Source organism: Microcaecilia unicolor, chromosome 3 (genome assembly GCF_901765095.1).
Source record: "Microcaecilia unicolor chromosome 3, aMicUni1.1, whole genome shotgun sequence".
In the NCBI taxonomy this organism is placed as follows: Eukaryota; Metazoa; Chordata; class Amphibia; order Gymnophiona; family Siphonopidae; genus Microcaecilia; species Microcaecilia unicolor.
Window position 1 is genome coordinate 172740851 of NC_044033.1, and position 19363 is coordinate 172760213.

At 49.1% G+C, this 19363-nt stretch overlaps 1 protein-coding gene across 1 annotated transcript in view; it reads left to right on the plus strand.

The window, feature by feature from the left end:
* AGAP2 (ArfGAP with GTPase domain, ankyrin repeat and PH domain 2) overlaps positions 1–19363 on the plus strand; it is a 503122-nt gene that overhangs the window by 316212 nt on the left and 167547 nt on the right. Inside the window, exon 10 of the mRNA XM_030196588.1 lies at positions 742–846. Coding sequence (XP_030052448.1) covers positions 742–846 — 105 coding nt within the window. The remainder of the gene's footprint in view (positions 1–741; positions 847–19363) is intronic.

Consider the following 19363-nt stretch of genomic DNA (forward strand, 5'->3'; position numbering starts at 1 on the left):
GGGGGCACTGCAGTGGACTTCAGAAATTGCTCCCAGGTGCATAGCTCCCTTACCTTGGATGCTGAGCCTCCAACCCCCCCTCCCCGGTCCACCTGCCTGAAGTACACTGCACCCACTACAACTGCTCCAGGGACCTGTATACTGCTGCGATGGACCTGAGTATGGCATTTGAGGCTGGCAAAAAAGTATTTTTAACCTGTTTTTTATGGTGGGAGGGGGTTAGTGACCACTGGGGGGAGTAAGGGGAGGTCATCCCCGATTCCCTCCGGTGGTCATCTGCTCAGTTCGGGCATCTTTTCACGGCTTGGTCATGAAAAAAAATGGACCAAGTAAAGTCGGCCAAGTGCTCGTCAGGGACGCCCTTCTTTTTTCCATTATCGGCCGAGGACGCCCATCTCCTAATCACGCCCCAGTCCCGCCTTCGCTACCCTGCCGACACGCCCCCGTGAACTTTGGTTGTCCCCGCGACAGCTGTCGAGGGTGTCAAAAAATCGGCTTTCAATTTGGGCAGCCTTGCGAGAAGGGCGCCCATCTTCCGATTTGTGTCGAAAGATGAGCGCCCTTCTCTTTCGAAAATAAGCGTGCTAGTCACCCAAATTTTTGTCTTTCTGTCCCGCATTATTTTAATTTAGGAGAACGACAGTGCATTCTCTGCATAGCCAGTAAGTGAATCTGCTTACTAATGATTTGCAGTTGGACCTAGAAGGCAGTCCTTACATGTGTTTTTTATTTCTCTTGCAGAGCTTCTTATTGAAACGAAGTGGGAATTCCCTAAACAAAGAATGGAAGAAGAAATACGTTACTCTCTCCAGCTCTGGCTTTCTTTTCTACCACCCCAGCATTAATGTAGGCCCCTCTCTTTCCTACCATGTGTTTTTTTTTTCTTCTGTATCAATATTTTTATTGAAAGTTTTCCAGTGGACAAGGAAACAAATATGTGCCCAATAACATATTTAAGTTTATTCAAGTGTATTTAGAACTTTCTACCCCGCCTAGAGGAAAAACCATTGAGGCGGCTTACACAACATCTCAACAGTATAAATAACCAAATTCTTGGTGCCCAAAGAAATTCCCCTTATGGGCCCCCTCCCTGTATCCCCTTAAATCTTCCCTTCCCTCCACATGCCCTCCACCACAACCTCCTCTCTCTTCCCCACCTGTTGCCTGTTGTTCCGTCAGACAGTTGGCTGCCACATATATGTCCCTTCCCCTACCCCCCATCCCGCTGTTCTCCCTCCCCCTAGGCCTTCGTATACAGTGTGAGAATCAGTCATGGCTTCATGTCTCCAGCATCATCTTAAGCCATCCCCACTCCTCCCCAAGCCCGTCTCTTATCTGTTAATATTTGCATCGCCCACAAATCCCCACCCTGTTCTTCCAGTATTGTAAAGTAGAACCCTCTGCACATTTCCAATGTGCTGCATCTAGCAGCTGACAATTCCATCCTCAGTATGTATATATCTCTTTTCCTTGTCATCAAGCAGATGAAGCCATTACGTATGGGTTATGTCCATCAACCAGCAGGGGAGATAGAGAGCACTCAAACTTTCACAGTGCCCTCTTGGCCAGCTAGCTCCACTGCCTCTTCAGTATTCTCTATCTCCCTTAGCAGGGTGGCTGCAGCTTGTTCGAGCTCCAGAAAAATCTGCCGGGAGGTGGTTCCTGGCTTGCCAGTTGTTAACCGGGGTGTTGGAGGCTATAGCAGCTTCACTTTAAAGGCACATAGGTTAGCCCTTTCCCTGCCTTACCCATACCTCCGTGGATGTGGACATATTGCCTTGTTTTCCCTGTCCTTACCCACCAACAGTGGATGCAGGCATATAGGTTTGCCCTTTCCCTGCCTTTCCCACTTATCTGAGCCTCTGGAGTCTTCAATACCTCTGCTTTCCTCACAGCTTAAAAAAAAAAAAAAAAAAGTCGCGTCGCGTTTTTAAACGCAGAGACGCTGGAACAGAGGTTTTTGACCTGATTTTCAGTAGGATCGTAGTTGTACACTAGATCCTTTGAGGTAAGAGTGTTTTCCAACTCCTCCGGGGTGGGCCCGCGATCGGGGCGATTTTGGCGCAAAACCGCCATTTTCGATTTACCGCCGTTTTTCGGCGATGGCTGCGGACAATGTAAAGCGCTGTTCCACTTGTGGCAAGCGCAAATCAGCAGCAGGGCTCTGTAAATCATGCTGTATTGGCATAGGAGCCGACCCGAGCATGGCGAGTGATGTTTCTTCCCGCTCTGAGCTGGCAGCGGGCGCCATTTTGCTTACACCGCATGGCGCGGCCTCCGTGGACACGGAGAGACCTGAGCCGGGTGGGGCACCTCGAGATGAGGTTATTTCAGGAGTGGCTAGCACCGGACAGGATTTGGGTGCCCAGGGTGAGATTTTCTCCCCGGATTTTGTGCTTTTGCTGCATAAAGCATACATGATGAAAAGAGCCCTTCCTTAAGGGTCGCCTGAGGCTCCTCTGATTGCCCCCCCCCCCCCCCCCGATGGATTCTGGCCTGGGACTGCCCAGTGAGGCTTTTTTCCCGGATGCTTGGCCTAAAGATAAGCGCAGAAGGGTTAATTCCCCTTCAGATTGTGGTGCACCTTTCCCCCCCCCCCCCCCCTCGTGGTCGGGGTGTGAGGATTTGGAGAACTCTGACAGACGTTCTTGGTCTGAGGAACCAGAGTCAGGTGCGGATTTACCACAGGATCTGGATGATCCCTCTGCGGTGAGGATTTTCCACCGTGATGAGCTGCCAGCGCTTATTTCAGATACCCTGCAGGCCCTCTCGATTGAAGATCCTGACAGTGGCACGGCCTCCTCGGGTAATCCCAGGATGGCTAGTACCAAGAAAGCTGCTCGGGCCTTCCCTTTGCATGACTCCATCCTAGAGCTTGTTTCGGCTCAGTGGGCTGACCCAGAGGGACCTTTGAGAGTTTCCAGGGCTATGGGGCAGTTATACCCTCTGCGTGAGGGACATATGGCTCGTTTTCAAATGCCTACAGTGGATGCCCTAGTCACTGCGGTGACAAAGAGAACTACCCTCCCTGTTGAAGGAGGTGTTGCCCTGAAGGATGTTCAAGACCGTAGGCTGGAAACAGCGTTGAAACGGTCCTTTGAAATTGCAGGTCTCACTGTTTGGGCGTCTGCATGCAGCTGTTATGCTGTGAGAGCCTGCCTAGCTTGGCTGCAACAGGCAGTGGCTCAGCCCGGAGATGGAGCGGAGCCCTTCTTGGATGTGGCTCCGCGGATGGAGGTGGCCTTGTCCTTTCTGGCTGATGCCCTTTATGACCTTGTCAGAGCTTCGGCTAAACAAATGGCAGTAGCAGTGGCGGCTCGCCGTCGTTTGTGGCTACGACACTGGGCAGCGGACATGGCCTCTAAGCAAAGGTTGGTGAAGTTGCCTTTTCAAGGACTTCTCCTATTTGGTGAGGAGTTAGAGAAAATTGTGAAAGGCCTGGGTGATCCAAAACCCCAGCGCTTGCCCGAAGATAGGCAGAGGCCTTCCTCTAAGGGCCAGGCGGTCCACTCCTCGTACAGACCTCGCTTCCGTGAAGCTAGAAGGTACCGCCCGGGGCGTTCTGCTGGGTTCACTTCTCGTGCCCGTGGTCAGCAGAGGAACTCCTTTCGCTCGGACAAGCGTTCCGCAGCTGGTGGCTCAAGACCAGGAGTTCAGGGGCGACCCTCTCAATGATGGTGCGCCGGCCCTCTCCTCGATGCCTGTCATCGGAGGATGGCTTTCCCTCTTTGTCGAGGAGTGGGCCAAGATTTCCTCAGATCAGTGGGTTCTGGACCTGATCAGAGATGGATACAGAATAGAATGCAACGCCCCAGTAAGAGACGTGTTTGTGGAGTCCCGATGCGGTTCTGCCGTCAAACGGGCGGCAGTGGAGGAGACTTTACAAGGTCTGATTCAGTTAGGGGTAGTGACCCCGGTGCCTCCCGCCGAGCAAGGCTGCGGCCGATACTCCATCTACTTTGTGATGCCGCGAAAAGGTGGGTCCTTTCGCCCTATTCTGGACTTAAAAGAAGTGAACAAGTCCTTGAGAGTGTGGCATTTCCACATGGAATCCCTGCGCTCCGTCATTGCGGCGGTTCAGCCAGGAGAGTTTCTCACGTCTCTAGACCTGAAAGAAGCTTACTTGCACATTCCGATTTGGCCCCCGCACCAGAAGTTTCTGAGGTTTGCGGTGTTGGGAAAACATTTCCAGTTCAGGGCCTTGCCTTTTGGCCTCACCACAGCTCCCCGAACCTTTTCGAAGGTAATGGTGGTAGTAGCTGCTTTTCTCAGGCGAGAAGGTATCAGGGTTCACCCGTACCTAGACGACTGGCTCATCAGAGCAGACTCTGCAACAGAGAGCTTACAAGCTACAGCCAGAGTGGTCTCAGTGCTGCAATCTCTAGGCTGGGTCGTCAATATGGCCAAAAGTCACCTGTCCCCTTCACAATCTCTAGAGTTTTTGGGGGCCAGGTTCGACACAGTCTCGGGCTATGTGTTCCTACCCGAGCTAAGGCGGTGCAAGCTTCAGAATCAGGTCCGTCTGCTCCTGAGGATGCCCCGCCCGCGAGCTTGGGACATTGTCCAGCTGCTGGGATCGATGACAGCCACGATGGAAGTGGTACCCTGGGCGAGAGCACACCTGAGACCTCTACAGTATTCCCTACTCCGGAGATGGTCTCCTATTTCTCAGGATTACCAATGCAGACTTACTTGGCTCCCTGCGGCCCGTCTCAGCATGGAGTGGTGGCTCTCGGACAGCATGCTGCGTCGAGGAATGCCGCTGACGCTCCCCGTTTGGTGCCTAGTGTGTAACAGATGCCAGCCTGAAGGGCTGGGGCGCACACTGCAAGGGGAAGCATGCCCAGGGTCTATGGACACCCGAAGAGTCGGAGTGGTCCATCAACCGCCTAGAGTTGAAAGCGGTGTTTCAGGCGCTTCTGGCCTTTCAAGTGACCCTGGAAGGATTGGCTGTCAGAGTGATGTCGGACAACACGACAACGGTGGCCTATATAAATCGACAAGGCGGAACAAGGTGCAGAGCACTAGCCGCGCAGGCCGAACTGATTTGCCACTGGGCCGAGCTGCATCCTCAGTGTCTGTCGGCAGCTCATATTGCAGGTCAGAGCAATGTGCAGGCCGATTATCTGAGCAGGCATCAGATCGATCCAGCAGAATGGAATCTGGCAGACGAAGTATTCCTGCATATCTGTGCCAAATGGGGCAAGCCCGTGATGGATCTAATGGCGACAAGTGCCAATACCAAAGTCCCGTGCTTCTTCAGCAGACGGAGAGATCCTCGCTCGGCGGGGTTGGATGCCTTGGCTCAACCCTGGCCTCCGGGTCTACTTTATGTGTTTCCCCCATGGACCTTGATAGGGCGCCTGCTCTTGCGGATTCGGCTGCACCCAGGAGAAGTGGTCCTCATCGCCCCGGATTGGCCAAGGAGACCTTGGTATGCAGACCTCCGACAGATGCTCCTGGAGGCTCCTCTGCCGTTACCTCTGGTACCGAACCTCTTGACTCAGGGACCGGTAGCCATGGAGGACGGCGGCCGCTTTGGTCTTACGGCATGGCTATTGAGAGGGCGCAATTGAGGGATAAAGGTTATTCCAATAAAGTTATTTCCACTCTCCTGCAAGCCCGCAAGCGGTCCACTTCCGTGGCTTATGCCAGGATTTGGTGCCTGTTTGAGTCTTGGTGTGCTTACAGAGCCATTGTTCCAATGCGGGCTCCTGTCTCGCCGATTCTGGACTTTTTGCAGGAAGGTGTACAAAAAGGCTTGGCCTATAATTCCCTGCGGGTGCAGGTGGCAGCGTTAGCCTCCCTTCGTGGTAAGGTGGAAGGCGTGTCTTTGGCTGCTCACCCAGATGTGGCACGGTTTCTTAGAGGGGTGCTTCGGCTCCGACCTCCAGTGCGAGCACCCTGTCCAGCTTGGAACCTGGGGCTAGTTTTGAAAACCCTGCAGGCATCTCCTTTTGAGCCGCTTCGGCGAGCATCGGAGAAAGACTTGACACTGAAGGCCGTTTTTCTGGTGGCCATTACCTCGGCGAGACGGGTGTCAGAGCTTCAGGTGCTGTCCTGTAGAGACCCATTTCTGAAATCTTCGGAGTCACGGTTCGGACCGTGCCTTCCTTTATGCCTAAGGTGGTTTCAGCCTTTCACTTAAACCAGCCTATTTTCTTGCCCTCTTTTTCAGAGGAAGAGTTTCCAGAATCTTTTGGGCAGCTGCACCTTTTGGATGTGCGCAGGACTCTGCTGCAGTATCTGCGAGTTACTAACTCTTTCAGGACTTCTGATCATCTGTTTGTTTTGCTATCCGGTTCTCGCAGAGGGTCTCCAGCGTCTAAAGCCACTATTGCCCGCTGGCTCAAAGAAACTATCTTTTCAGCTTATCTGCTGGCCGGCAGGGTTCCGCCTGTAGCCTTTAAGGCACATTCTACGAGAGCGATTTCTTCCTCTTGGGCTGAAACTGGAGCACTCTCTCTTCAAGAGATATGCAGTGCAGCAACATGGGCTTCTAAGCTCTCCTTTGCCCGACATTACAGGCTGAATGTGGCTGCCAGGAGGGATGCGCGTTTTGGTGCACAAGTGCTAGCGCGTGGTGTGGCTTGTTCCCACCCTATCTAGGGATTGCTTTGTTACATCCCATACGTAATGGCTTCATCTGCTTGATGACAAGGAAGGGAAAATTAGGTTCTTACCTTGGTAATTTTCTTTCCTTTAGTCATAGCAGATGAAGCCATGAGCCCTCCCTGTATGATTGTCTGTATGCTGTGAATCTGTTTTTCAGGTTCTGTTCTAATTTCCTGAAGTTCCTTCCTTGGGAGAAAGTTGGAAAACAATCTTCAGGATTCATGTTCAGTTTAAATTTAGGAGGATGTGTTGATTCTCTCCAGGAGGCGCGTGTGTTCCCCTCCAGTTCTATAAATAGGAGGATGAGTTCATTCCCTCCAGTGTGTTGGGAGGATGTGTGATTCCCTCCAGGAGGCGCGTGTGTTCCCCTCCACTTATACAATAAGGAGGATGAGTTTATTCCCTCCAGGAGGATGTGCATTCCCTCCTTTATGAGTTCATGCCCTTGTGATGGGCCATCGTTCGCTGTGAGGAAAGCTCTTGTGATTCCCATTGCGGTTTGCCATACTGCTTTGGAAGCTTCAAATACTGAAGAGGCAGTGGAGCTAGCTGGCCAAGAGGGCACTGTGAAAGTTTGAGTGCTCTCTATCTCCCCTGCTGGTTGATGGACATAACCCAAACGTAATGGCTTCATCTTCTATGACTAAAGGAAAGAAAATTACCAAGGTAAGAACCTAATTTTCCCTTCTACCATGTATTATGAGTAGATCATTGGCTTGTCAAGTATTTTCGCCATCTTTGGAATGCCTTACATGTTTCAATTAGAGGTAGGACCTTTAGGTCTTGTTTTAAAAAAGCTCTCAAGACCTACTTATTTTCCCAGGCTTTTGATGATGTGTGGTACCTCAGGTATTGTATGGGGGGCACTGGTCCTACCAAGGATGTACAGGGACTCTATGAGGTTGAGAAAAAGGTTTTGGCAGTGATATCTTTATTTTTATTTTTAGTTTGAAATGTAAACTACACTGTGCTGCACTGCTGTGTTCACTGTTTTATGGGTAGCATATTTATTTTTTTAATACATTTATACCCCACATTTCTCCACTTGTTGTAGGCTCAATGTGGCTTACACATAACCGTAGGGTAGGCTACAGTTCAGAAAGTATAAATGAACAATGTAATAGTAGGTTATTAAACGTATAGGTATCATATAGAACAAGAGAGATAACAAAAGATATTCCAGTGTAATACAAGATACTAAGGTCCATGGATTTTGCTGAAAACAGGAAACATTAAGATTAGGTTGAGTCTTAGGTATGCCTTTTTGAACATGGTGGTCTTCAATAATTTTCTGAAATTTAAATAATTCTGAGTTGATTTTAAGGTTCTGGGTAGTGCATTCCATAGTTGTGTGCCTATGAAGGAGAAGTTGGATGCGTAGGTAGATTTGTGTTTAAGGCCACTGCAATCTGGAAAATGTAAATTTAGGTAGGATCGAGAGAAACTGAAACTGTTTCTGGGTGGTAGATCCACCAGATCTAACATGTATTCGGGAACTTCTCCGTAGATGATCCTATGAATCAAGGTACAGACCTTAAAGGCGATGTGTTCTTTAATGGGAAGCCAGTGTAATTTTTTACGAAGGGGCTTGGCAGGTTCGAATTTTGATTTTCCAAAGATCAACTTTCTGAAATAAAATTAATAAATAACATGCATAGGGTTACCCACTGGCTCTTGTCAGCTAAAGCAGCTAGAAAGTCTAATGCAATATGCTCAAACCAGTCCCTCACACATATTCCTGGCATGTGCCTTTCTGGTTTTAGGGCTATGGTAATAATTACATGTGAAGCACCATTTTGCATAGGACTTTGAGAGAGGAATTGAAATTGTATTTATTAACTAGCTTAAAACATTTCTATCCCACACTATCCAACTGTTCTAGGTGGGTAACAAATATAACATATATAACACTTTTTATAATATACAGTGTGAAATCAACAAAAATGTGGGACTGTAAACAAAGCAATAACTCAGCAGGCACCGAAAGCTTATGAAAAAAGATGAGCTTTCAGTTGTTTTCTGAAGTTAATAACAGAACTGATTTGTCTTAATCTCTAATGGGAGTGTACTCCACAGTATAACACCTCCTACATAAAAGATGGAAGAGTGATAAGTTATGTCAAAAGGAGGTTACATCAAGCAGTGACTTATCAGCAATGACCGTGTTGGTCGATAAATTCTTAAAGATGTAGCAATAGAAACTGGGCCTTGTTATTCAGGGCTTAGGAATCAAAGTCAAAACCTTAAATGTTACCTGCCATTGAATAGGCAAGTAGTGTATTTATTTAAGTGTGAAAGTAATGTGATCAGAGCAAGATAAACCAAATAAAAAATGAGCAGCAGCATTTTGTGTTATTTGTAATGCACAAAGCAGATAATTAGGAAGGCCTAAATAAAGAGAGTTATAATAATCTAGCAAAGGCATTCCTAGAGACTGCACAACTATCCTGAAATTCAGTTGATAAAAAATCTTTCAATTTCCTTATCAATCTTAACTTAAAAAGGTCTTCTGAATTTGTGTTTTAAATTTAGGATTTCATTGACAAGGAGAAAGCAACTAAGACCTCAGAAACAATAGGAATTTTAATATTGTCAATATGAACTTCTGATATACTCATAGTAGGACAGTTCTTTTCAACCAAGTTCTCAGGGCACACCTATGGGTGTCTCTAGCATTTAGTGGGCACTAATCACACTACAGTGCCTTTGTAAAAGAACCCCTTAGTGGGCAACATCAAGGCACCTACTTTGAGGTGACAAGTTTATAGAATTGACCCCCCCCCCCCCCCCCCCCCCCCCCCAAAGTTTCCTTTGGTATATGTATCATAATGGAGAATTTCAATTTGACTAGTATAGAAATATTTCAAGGAATCAAAAGCATATCCATTGATAATGTAATGGAGAACAATTGGAACTTCAAGTATATGTCGCTAAATGCAATACTTACTGTATGTTCAGAAATTCTCACACAATAAGATATTCCTATTTTGCAACATGAAATTTATTGCGAAGACAGTTATATATATGACAGAGACTGATTTGCTGTTACTGAAATTCTTTCATTTATATTAATGTTGGTCAAATGGAATACCTGTGCAAAATAACTTGATATATACTACATGACTGTATTTATATTATCTTTTGATGGTCAACTTGTTTTTCAATATGGCTTGATGTTTAGGTAGTATTGCGTGGCACAATTTTTCATTCAAGTTAGAATTCCTTGTGAAAGCAAATCTTAAACTGCTAGATTAAATACAAGGAATCCTAGTCAGGATATTATGGTTTATGGTGTATTTAGTGCTTGCTTTACTTTACTTTATTGTATTTATATCCCACAATGATCTGAGTCAGGGACTCAGTTCTATGTAGCTTACATTCTCCGAGGACAAGCAGGCTGCTTGTTCTCACGAATGGGTGACATCCACGGCAGCCCCTCCGATCGGAGATCTTCACTAGCAACAGCGTTTGCTAGCCCTCGCGTGCGCATGCATAGTGCGCATGCGCGACCATCTTCCCGCAAGAACGCGAGCGTGTTCGCCAGTCTTCTTTTTTCCGTGGCTCAGGATGGCTGTTTTCGGTCGGTCTGCGCCCTAAGGAGACCCCTCACGTCTTTTCGCCGCGTTCTTCCATTCAGAAGTGTCCAGAATCTTTGTTCCGTCGTGTTCTTCGTCTTTTCAAAAAAAAATTCCTTTATTTCGAGTGTTTTTCCCGTTAAGTTTTCTTTCGTTGTTGGGCGCGGCCTTTTTGGCCGCCCGTACGGGTTTTTTTCTAACTTGTTTTGGTACCATTGCCATCATCGCAAATTTTGACTTTGCCGGCGTGATTTTTCCGCCCATATCCTCGAAGCCTGCCAGCGGCTTCAAAAAGTGCACCCAGTGCAGCCGGACTATCTCGCTTACTGATAGGCACGTTTTGTGTCTTCAGTGTCTGGGGGCCGGGCATCGTCCCCAGGCCTGTACGCTCTGTCTTCTGTTGAAGAAGAGAACTCAGGTGGCGAGATTGGCCCAGTGGAACCTTTTGTTTGGGGCCTCGTCCGGTGCTTCGACGTCTTCGGTACCGAGGTCATCGTCTGGTGTGTCGACGTCTGCGGTATCCAGGTCATCAGCCGATGCTTCAACGTCTGCGATACAGAGGTCATCGGTGGTATCGATGTCGTCGGAGGGTGCTTCCTCTTCCGGAGTGCAGGTGAGGGCTGTCCATTCCCCTGCTGGTAACGGTGAGCCCTCGAGTAGGTCTCCGCCTGCCTCGAGGGTTCCTGCGGTACAGGCCCCCCGGGATCAACCTCTTTGGGACCCGGCCCATAGGAGACATTTGGATTTGATGTCCTCCTCTTCGGTACCGGGAGGTACCGGTGACGTGCTTCGTGCAAAGGCAAAGAAGCATCGTCATCGGTCGCCTTCCAGAAGCGGTACCGAGAGCTCTGGGTTGCCAGTGGCACCGGCACCCGCTAAACGTCGATGCCGGGAGTACCTCTCACCCTCCACATAGGAGGTGTCGATGCGCTCCACTGTGGACAGCCCGGTACCGCCTCCGCATCCCGGACGGATTCTGAGCTCGTCGCCGGTACCGGACTCCTTGCCTTCCTCGATGGCCACTCTGAACGAGAGCCTCAGGGCCATCCTTCCGGGGATTCTGGAGGAGCAGTTGCACCCTTCTCCTTCGATACCAGGGGTTCTTACGCCGCCGGTACCGTTGAGTGACGCGCCAGCTGGCCCCCCCGCCCGTCGTGAGGTCTCCAGTCCCAGTACCGCTTGCGGTACCTGCATCGGCAGCCTCCCAGGCTGAGTCCCCAACGACATCGATGGAGGGAGCTTCATCGCTGCTGATGCGGGAGTCTTCCTCTCGACGTGCCCACCATGGCCAAGTTTCCATGGAGTCAAGACGGGCCCGGCTTTGGACTGCAGTCCACGAACTAGTGTCCGACACCGAGGGTGAAGCCTCGTGGGAAGCAGAGGAAGACCCGAGATACTTCTCTGACGAGGAGTCTTATGGTCTTCCCTCTGATCCTACCCCCTCTCCTGAACGGCAGCTTTCTCCTCCTGAGAGTCTGTCTTTCGCGGCCTTTGTTCGGGAAATGTCTACGGCCATTCCCTTCCCTGTGGTTACGGAGGATGAGCCAAGAGCCGAAATGTTTGAACTTTTGGCCTATCCTTCGTCATCTAAGGAATCGTCCACTGTACCCATGCATCATGTCCTCAAAAAGACATTGCTGGCGAACTGGGTGAAGCCCTTATCTAATCCCCACATTCCCAAGAAAATTGAATCCCAGTATCGGATCCATGGGGATCCAGAGTTAATGAGGACCCAGTTGCCCCATGACTCTGGTGTGGTGGATCTAGCCCTTAAGAAGGTCAAGAGTTCTAGGGAGTACGCTTCGGCGCCCCCGGGCCGTGACTCTAGAACCTTGGATTCTTTTGGGCGGAAGGCCTACCTTTCTGCAATGCTTATTTCCAAAATCCAGTCATACCAGCTGTATACGAGCATTCATATGCGGAACAATATGCGGCAGTTGGCGGACTTTGTGGACAAGCTCCCTTCTGAGTAGGCCAAGCCTTTTCAGCAGGTGGTCAGGCAGCTGAAGGCGTGTCGTAAATTCCTGGCCAGGGGTGTTTACGATTCTTTTGATGTCGCGTCCAGGGCTGCTGCTCAAAGTGTGGTGATGCGCAGACTCTCATGGCTGCGTGCCTCTGACCTGGAGAATAGGCTCCAGCAGCGGATGCTCCTTGCCGGGGGGATAACATTTTTGGAGAAAAGGTCGAACAGGTGGTAGAACAACTCCACCAGCGGGACACTGCCTTCGACAAATTCTCCCACCGGGCGCCTTCAGCATCTACCTCAACTGGTAGACGTTTTTATGGGGGAATGAGGACTGTTCCCTATTCTTCTAGTAAGCGTAGGTACAATCCTCCCTCCCTCCCGCCAGCCTGCTGCTCAGGCTAAACCCCAGCGCGCTTGTTCACGTCAACAGCGTGCACCTCAACAGGCCCCAGCAGCTCCCCAGCAAAAGCAAGGGACGAGCTTTTGACTGGCTCCAGCAGAGCATAGCCGAAGTCCAAGTATCCGTGCCGGACGATCTGCCGGTCGGAGGGAGGTTCCAAAGGTGGCCTCTTATAACCTCCGACCAGTGGGTTCTTCAAATAGTCCAGCTGGGATACGCCCTCAATTTGATTTCAAAACCTCCAAATTGTCCACCGGGAGCTCAGTCCTTCAGCTTCCAGCACAAGCAGGTACTTGCCGAGGAACTCTCCGCCCTTCTCAGTGTCAGTGCGGTCGAGCCCGTGCCACTGGGGCAGGAAGGGCTGGGATTCTATTCCAGGTACTTCCTTGTGGAAAAGAAAACAGGGGGGATGCGTCCCATCCTAGACCTAAGGGCCCTGAACAAATAACTGGCCCGAGAAAAGTTCAGGATGCTTTCCCTGGGCACCCTTCTTCCCATTATTCAGGAAAACGACTGGCTTAAAGGATGCTTACACTCACATCCCGATACTGCCAGCTCACAGACAGTATCTTCGATTCCGTCTGGGAACACGGCATTTTCAATATTTTGTGCTACCCTTTGGTCTCGCCTCTGCACCCAGAGTGTTTACAAAATGCCTGGCTGTCGTAGCGGCGTCCCTACGCAGATTGGGAGTGCACGTGTTCCCTTATCTCGACGATTGGCTGGTGAAGACCACCTCCGAGGCAGGAGCTCTACAGTCCATGCAGATGACTATTCGACTCCTGGAGCTACTGGGGTTTGTGATAAATTATCCAAAGTCCCATCTTCTTCCAGCCCAGAAGCTAGAATTCATAGGAGCTCTGCTGGACTCTCAGATGGCTCGTGCCTACCTTCTGGAAGCGAGAGCCAACACTCTTCTGTCTCTCGTTTCCTGGGTACGGGCTTCTCAGCAGATCACAGCTCGGCAGATGTTGAGATTGCTCGGCCACATGGCCTCCACAGTGCATATGACTCCCATGGCCTGCCTTCACATGAGATCAGCTCCATGGACCCTAGCTTCTCAGTGGTATCAAGCTGCTGGAGACCTAGAGGATGTAGTCCTGCTGTCCACGAGTTTTCTCCAGTCCCTGCATTGGTGGACAATTCGGTCCAATTTGACTCTGGGACGTCCTTTCCAAATTCCTCAGCCACAAAAGGTGCTGACGATGGATGCGTCCCTCCTGGGGTGGGGAGTTCATGTCGATGGGCTTCACACCCAAGGAAGTTGGTCCCTTCAGGAAAAAGGTTTGCAGATCAACCTCCTGGAGTTACGAGCGGTCTGGAACGCTCTAAAGGCCTTCAGGGATCGGCTGTCACATCAAATTATCCAAATTCAGACAGACAATCAGGTTGCCATGTATTACATCAACAAGCAGGGGGGACCCGGATCTCACCCCCTGTGTCAGGAGGCCGTCAGAATATGGCTTTGGGCTCGCCGGAACGGCATGTTTCTTCAAGCCACGTATCTGGCAGGCGTAAACAACAGTCTGGCCGACAGATTGAGCAGGATAATGCAACCTCACGAGTGGTCGCTCAATTCCAGAGTGGTGTGCAAGATCTTCCAAGCGTGGGGCACTCCCTTGGTGGATCTCTTTGCCACTCAAGTCAATCACAAGGTCCCTCAGTTCTGTTCCAGACTTCAGGCCCACGGCAGGCTAGCGTCGGATGCCTTTCTCCTGGATTGGGAGGAAGGTCTCCTGTCTGCTTATCCTCCCATACCTTTGATTGGGAATACTTTGCTGAAACTCAAGCAAGATCGAGGCACCATGATCCTGATCGCCCCCTTTTGGCCACGTCAGATATGGTTCCCTCTTCTTCTGGAATTGTCCTCCGAAGAACCGTGGAGATTGGACTGTTTTCCGACCCTCATTACTCAGAACGAGGGGGCGCTTCTGCATCCCAACCTCCAGTCCCTGGCTCTCACGGCTTGGATGTTGAGGGCATAGATTTTGCCTCCTTGGGTCTCTCCGAGGGTGTCTCCTGTGTCTTGCTTGCTTCCAGGAAAGATTCCACTAAGAAGAGTTACTTTTTTCTCTGCGGAGGTTTGCCGTCTGGTGTGACAGCAAGGCCATAGATCCTCGCTCGTGTCCTACACAGACCCTGCTTGAATACCTTCTGCACTTGTCCGAGTCTGGTCTTAAAACCAACTCTGTAAGGGTTCATCTTAGTGCGATTAGTGCATACCATTACCGTGTGGAAGGTAAGCCGATCACGGGACAGCCTTTAGTTGTTCGCTTCATGAGAGGTTTGCTTTTGTCAAAGCCCCCCATCAAACCTCCTACAGTGTCATGGGATCTCAATGTCGTTCTCACCCAGCTGATGAAACCTCCTTTCGAGCCACTGAATTCCTGCCATATGAAGTACTTGACTTGGATGGTCATTTTCTTGGTGGCAGTCACTTCAGCTCGCAGAGTCAGTGAGCTTCAAGCCTTGGTAGCTCATGCTTCTTATACTAAATTTCATCATAATAGAGTAGTCCTCCGCACTCACCCTAAGTTCTTGCCAAAGGTGGTATCGGAGTTCCATCTGAACCAGTCAATTGTCTTGCCAGCATTCTTTCCCCGTCCTCATACCCGCCCTGCTGAACGTCAGCTGCACACATTGGACTGCAAGAGAGCATTGGCCTTCTATCTGGAGCAGACACAGCCCCACAGACAGTCGGCACAAATGTTTGTTTCTTTTGATCTCAACAGAAGGGGAGTGGCTGTGGGGAAACGCACCTTATCCAATTAGCTAGCAGATTGCATTTCCTTCACTTACGCCCAGGCTGGGCTGACTCTTGAGGCTCACAGTGTTAGAGCCATGGCGGCGTCAGTGGCCCACTTGAAGTCAGCCACTATTGAAGAGATTTGCAAGGCTGCAACGTGGTCATCTGTCCACACATTCACATCTCATTACTGCCTTCAGCAGGATACCCGACGCGACAGTCGTTTCGGGCAGTCGGTGCTGCAGAATCTGTTCGGGGTTTAGAATCCAACTCCACCCCACTAGGCCCATTTTTATTCTGTTCCAGGCTGCACTCTCAGTTAGTTGTTTAAGTTAGATCAATCTCAGTTATGTCCTCGCCGTTGCGAGGCCCAATTGACTAATGTTTGTTGTTTTGAGTGAGCCTGGGGGCTAGGGATACCCCATTCGTGAGAACAAGCAGCCTGCTTGTCCTCGGAGAAAGCGAAAGCTACTTACCTGTAGAAGGTATTCTCTGAGGACAGCATGCTGATTGTTCTCACCTACCCACCCGCTTTCCCTTTGGAGTTGTGTCTTCCCTTGTCTTTGCTATTTACTGGACTGGCGAACACGCTCGCGTTCGGGCGGGAAAACGGTCGCGCATGCGCACATGAGGGCTAGCAAACGTTGTTGCTAGTGAAGATCTCCGATCAGAGGGGCTGCCGTGGACGACACCCATTCGTGAGAACAATCAGCCTGCTGTCCTCAGAGAATACCTTCTACAGGTATGTGGCTTTCGCTTAATATGAATCAGATATACAAATCAAGGATGCATGATAATCAGTGAGCAGATAGAATAGTGGAACCAGGGTTGGGGTTGGAGACCTAGTGGAGGGTAAACTGCAATATGGTGTATGCACAAAGCCCACGGGTAAGATAACAGATCTATAGTCTGATAGGGGAGGTATACATGATCTGATTGTGATTATCAGGGATGCCTTGCAACACATATTTAAGTCAAATCTATCAACAGGAATTTCTTATATAAAAATGTTTTCAATTTTTTACAAAAGCTTTCGTAGGTGTTGTCGTGCCATATGTCTTTGGGTAATGCATTCCCCCATTTGGCCGCATTATATGGAAAGCCTGCAGTATGAGCTGTTCTGTAGACCACTCCTCTGCAGCTGGGTAAGTGGATAATTAGGTGGTCTCTCAGCTTTTCCTTGAGATTAAGTAGAGGTAGTTCTATTAATAATATCTTATAGCTTGGCGCATTGCCATAGATGACCTGGTATACAAAGATACAAATTTTGAAACCACTCTTGCTCTTATTGGTAGCCAATGCAAGGATTGCATCAGTGGTGTAGCATGGACACATCTGAATATGCCTCAGTTCAGACATGCAGAGGTATTTTGTATTGTTTGTAGTTTTTTGTTGATGTACGTCCTGCATCCCATATAGATCGCATTACAGTAGTCCAGCTGGGAGAGAACAAAACTTTGGACCAAAATGCAATAGGTGTTTTTGAGAAATGGGCTTTTGTCGTCATAGTTGCAATAGTGATCTGAATATTTTTGACGTTAGGTAGACACTTGCGGTTCTAATGTTAGGTGCTAGTCAGGTAGTATTCCCAGCACTTTGATGTTTGTGTCTAGAGAGTATTCTGTTCGCTCGATAGAAAATTTGTAATTTACTATTGGTTTGAATGGGCTGGTTATCGTCATGAACTTCTTCTTTTCTCTGTTAAGTTTCTGCTTAAAAGCTGTGGCCCATGATTCCATCAGATCAAGCACTCATTTGATGTCTTTTTGTGCATCTAGGATATCATTAGCAAACGGGATGCAGATGGTTATGTTATCTGCTTAGATATATTTATTAAAACCACTGTCTTCCAGTTTGTGGCCAAGGGGGCCATTAGGATATTAAGTAGTGATGGAGAGATGGGGAAACATTGGGGTACTCCACATGCTGGTATCCTGACATCTTCACTTTGTAAGAGCTGCCACTCAGGAATCCCTCAAACCAGGATAGTAATGTGCCCCCTATACCTAGGTTGTCTCGATGTTCAGTAACAACCCATAGTCGACCAATCAAATGCCGAGAACATGTTGAACTGGAGGATCGTGACCATCCTGCCCATGCTAACCTCTTTTCTCAGCTCTGTAACCAGAGATGTTAGAACTGTTTCTGTACTGTGGTTAGGACGGAAGCCTAATTGAGAACTGTGCGGTACTGAAAAATATCTCTCTATATAAAAAGCAACACCAACGTTCTATGAAGCCTCCAGCCAGAAGTGTGAAGGGGGCGAGATATCCGGTTTCCCTATGAGTGTCTGCCCCACCCTCTCTGTAACACAGTCAGTGAAGGAAAACAGCAGAGCACGAAATCAAATCGCTGGCTCTGTAACAGTGAAGGACTCAGAGGGGGGAGGGGAGAGAGGCCAGAGGGCAGGGACACACACACTCCCACATGCACACAAAAGAAAGCATTGCTAGCCCCCGTTTCATTTGCATCAGAAACGGGGCTTTTTTACTAGCATTATATATTTCATAAATTGTTTTGCAGCTATGCCCTCCATCACCTTGGTAAGTAAGGGAATAGAAGCCAAGGGTCTGTAGTTGGATACTACATCCCACATGATAGTCCTCTTTTTATGAATGATGGTTAGGATAATGCCTCTCTTCTATTTTGGGAATTGGCCTCACCCAAACATAAAGCTGATGTACTTAGTTAGGCTATGTATGAAAGTATCGGAGTGTGTTCTTTAGTAAGAAATTCAGACAGGCATCTAGTAGACATTGGGATTTGGTGTATCTTCACATGGAGGGGCATAATCGAAAGGGACGTCCTCGTTTTGATTTGGACGTCCTCGCAAAACGTCCCCATCCAGGGGCGGGGAAACCCGTATTTTCGAAACAAGATGGACGTCCATCTTTCGTTTTGATAATACAGTCAGGGACGCCCAAATCCTGAAATTTGGTCTTCCTTAGAGATGGTTGTCCCTAGACTTGGTCGTTTTTGATTTTCGGCGATAATCGAAACCAAGAACGTCCATCTCAGAAACGACCAAATGCAAGCTATTTGGTCGTGGGAGGAGCCAGCATTTCTAGTGCCCTGGTCCCCCTGACATGCCAGGACACCAACTGGGCACCCTAGGGGGCACTGCAGTGGACTTCATAAATTGCTCCCAGGTACATAGCTTCCTTACCTTGTGTGCTGACCCCCCCAAAACCCACTCCCCACAACTGTACACCACTACCATAGCCCTTACAGGTGAAGGGGGGCCCCTAGATGTGGGTATAGTGGGTTTGTGGTGGGTTTTGGAGGGCTCGCTGTTTCCTCCACAAACCTAACTGGTGGGGGGGGGGGGGGATGGGCCTGGGTCCGCCTGCCTGAAGTGCACTACACCCACTAAAACTGCTCCAGGGACCTGCATGCTGCTGTGATGGACCTGAGTATGACATCTGAAGCTGGCATAGAGGTTGGCACGACATATTTTGAAAGATGTTTTTTGAGGGTGGGAAGGGGGTTAGTGACCACTGGGGGAGTTAGGGGAGGTCATCCCTGATTCTCTCCGTTGGTCGTCTGGTCATTTTGGGCACCTTTTTTGTGCCTTGGTCGTAAGAAAAACACAACCAGGTAAAATCATCCAAGTGTTCGTCAGGGACGACCTTGTTTCTTTCGATTATGGGTCGAGGACGTCCAAGTGTTAGGCACGCCCAAGTCCTGCCTTCGCTACGCCTCCGACACGCCCCCTTGAACTTTGGCCATCCCTGCAACGGAAAGTAGTTGGGGATGTCCAAAATCGGCTTTTCGATTATACCGATTTGGACGACCCTGGGAGAAGGACATCCATCTTCCGATTTATGTCAATAGAGGGTGATATGAAAAATGACCATAATCTGTCTATTCGCAAGGCGTCTTCTGCATTGTTTGTCACATCAAGGTATTTCCCTATGTCACTCATCTTTCACTGTTGTGTCAAGTTGGTATATGATTTAAAAATTAAACAAAGAGGTGCAAAGCCAGAAAAGAACTCTATTTACGTTAGGGCAGGAACAGAGCAGTAGCAGTTTGGAGTCAGTAATAAATCACATATTATA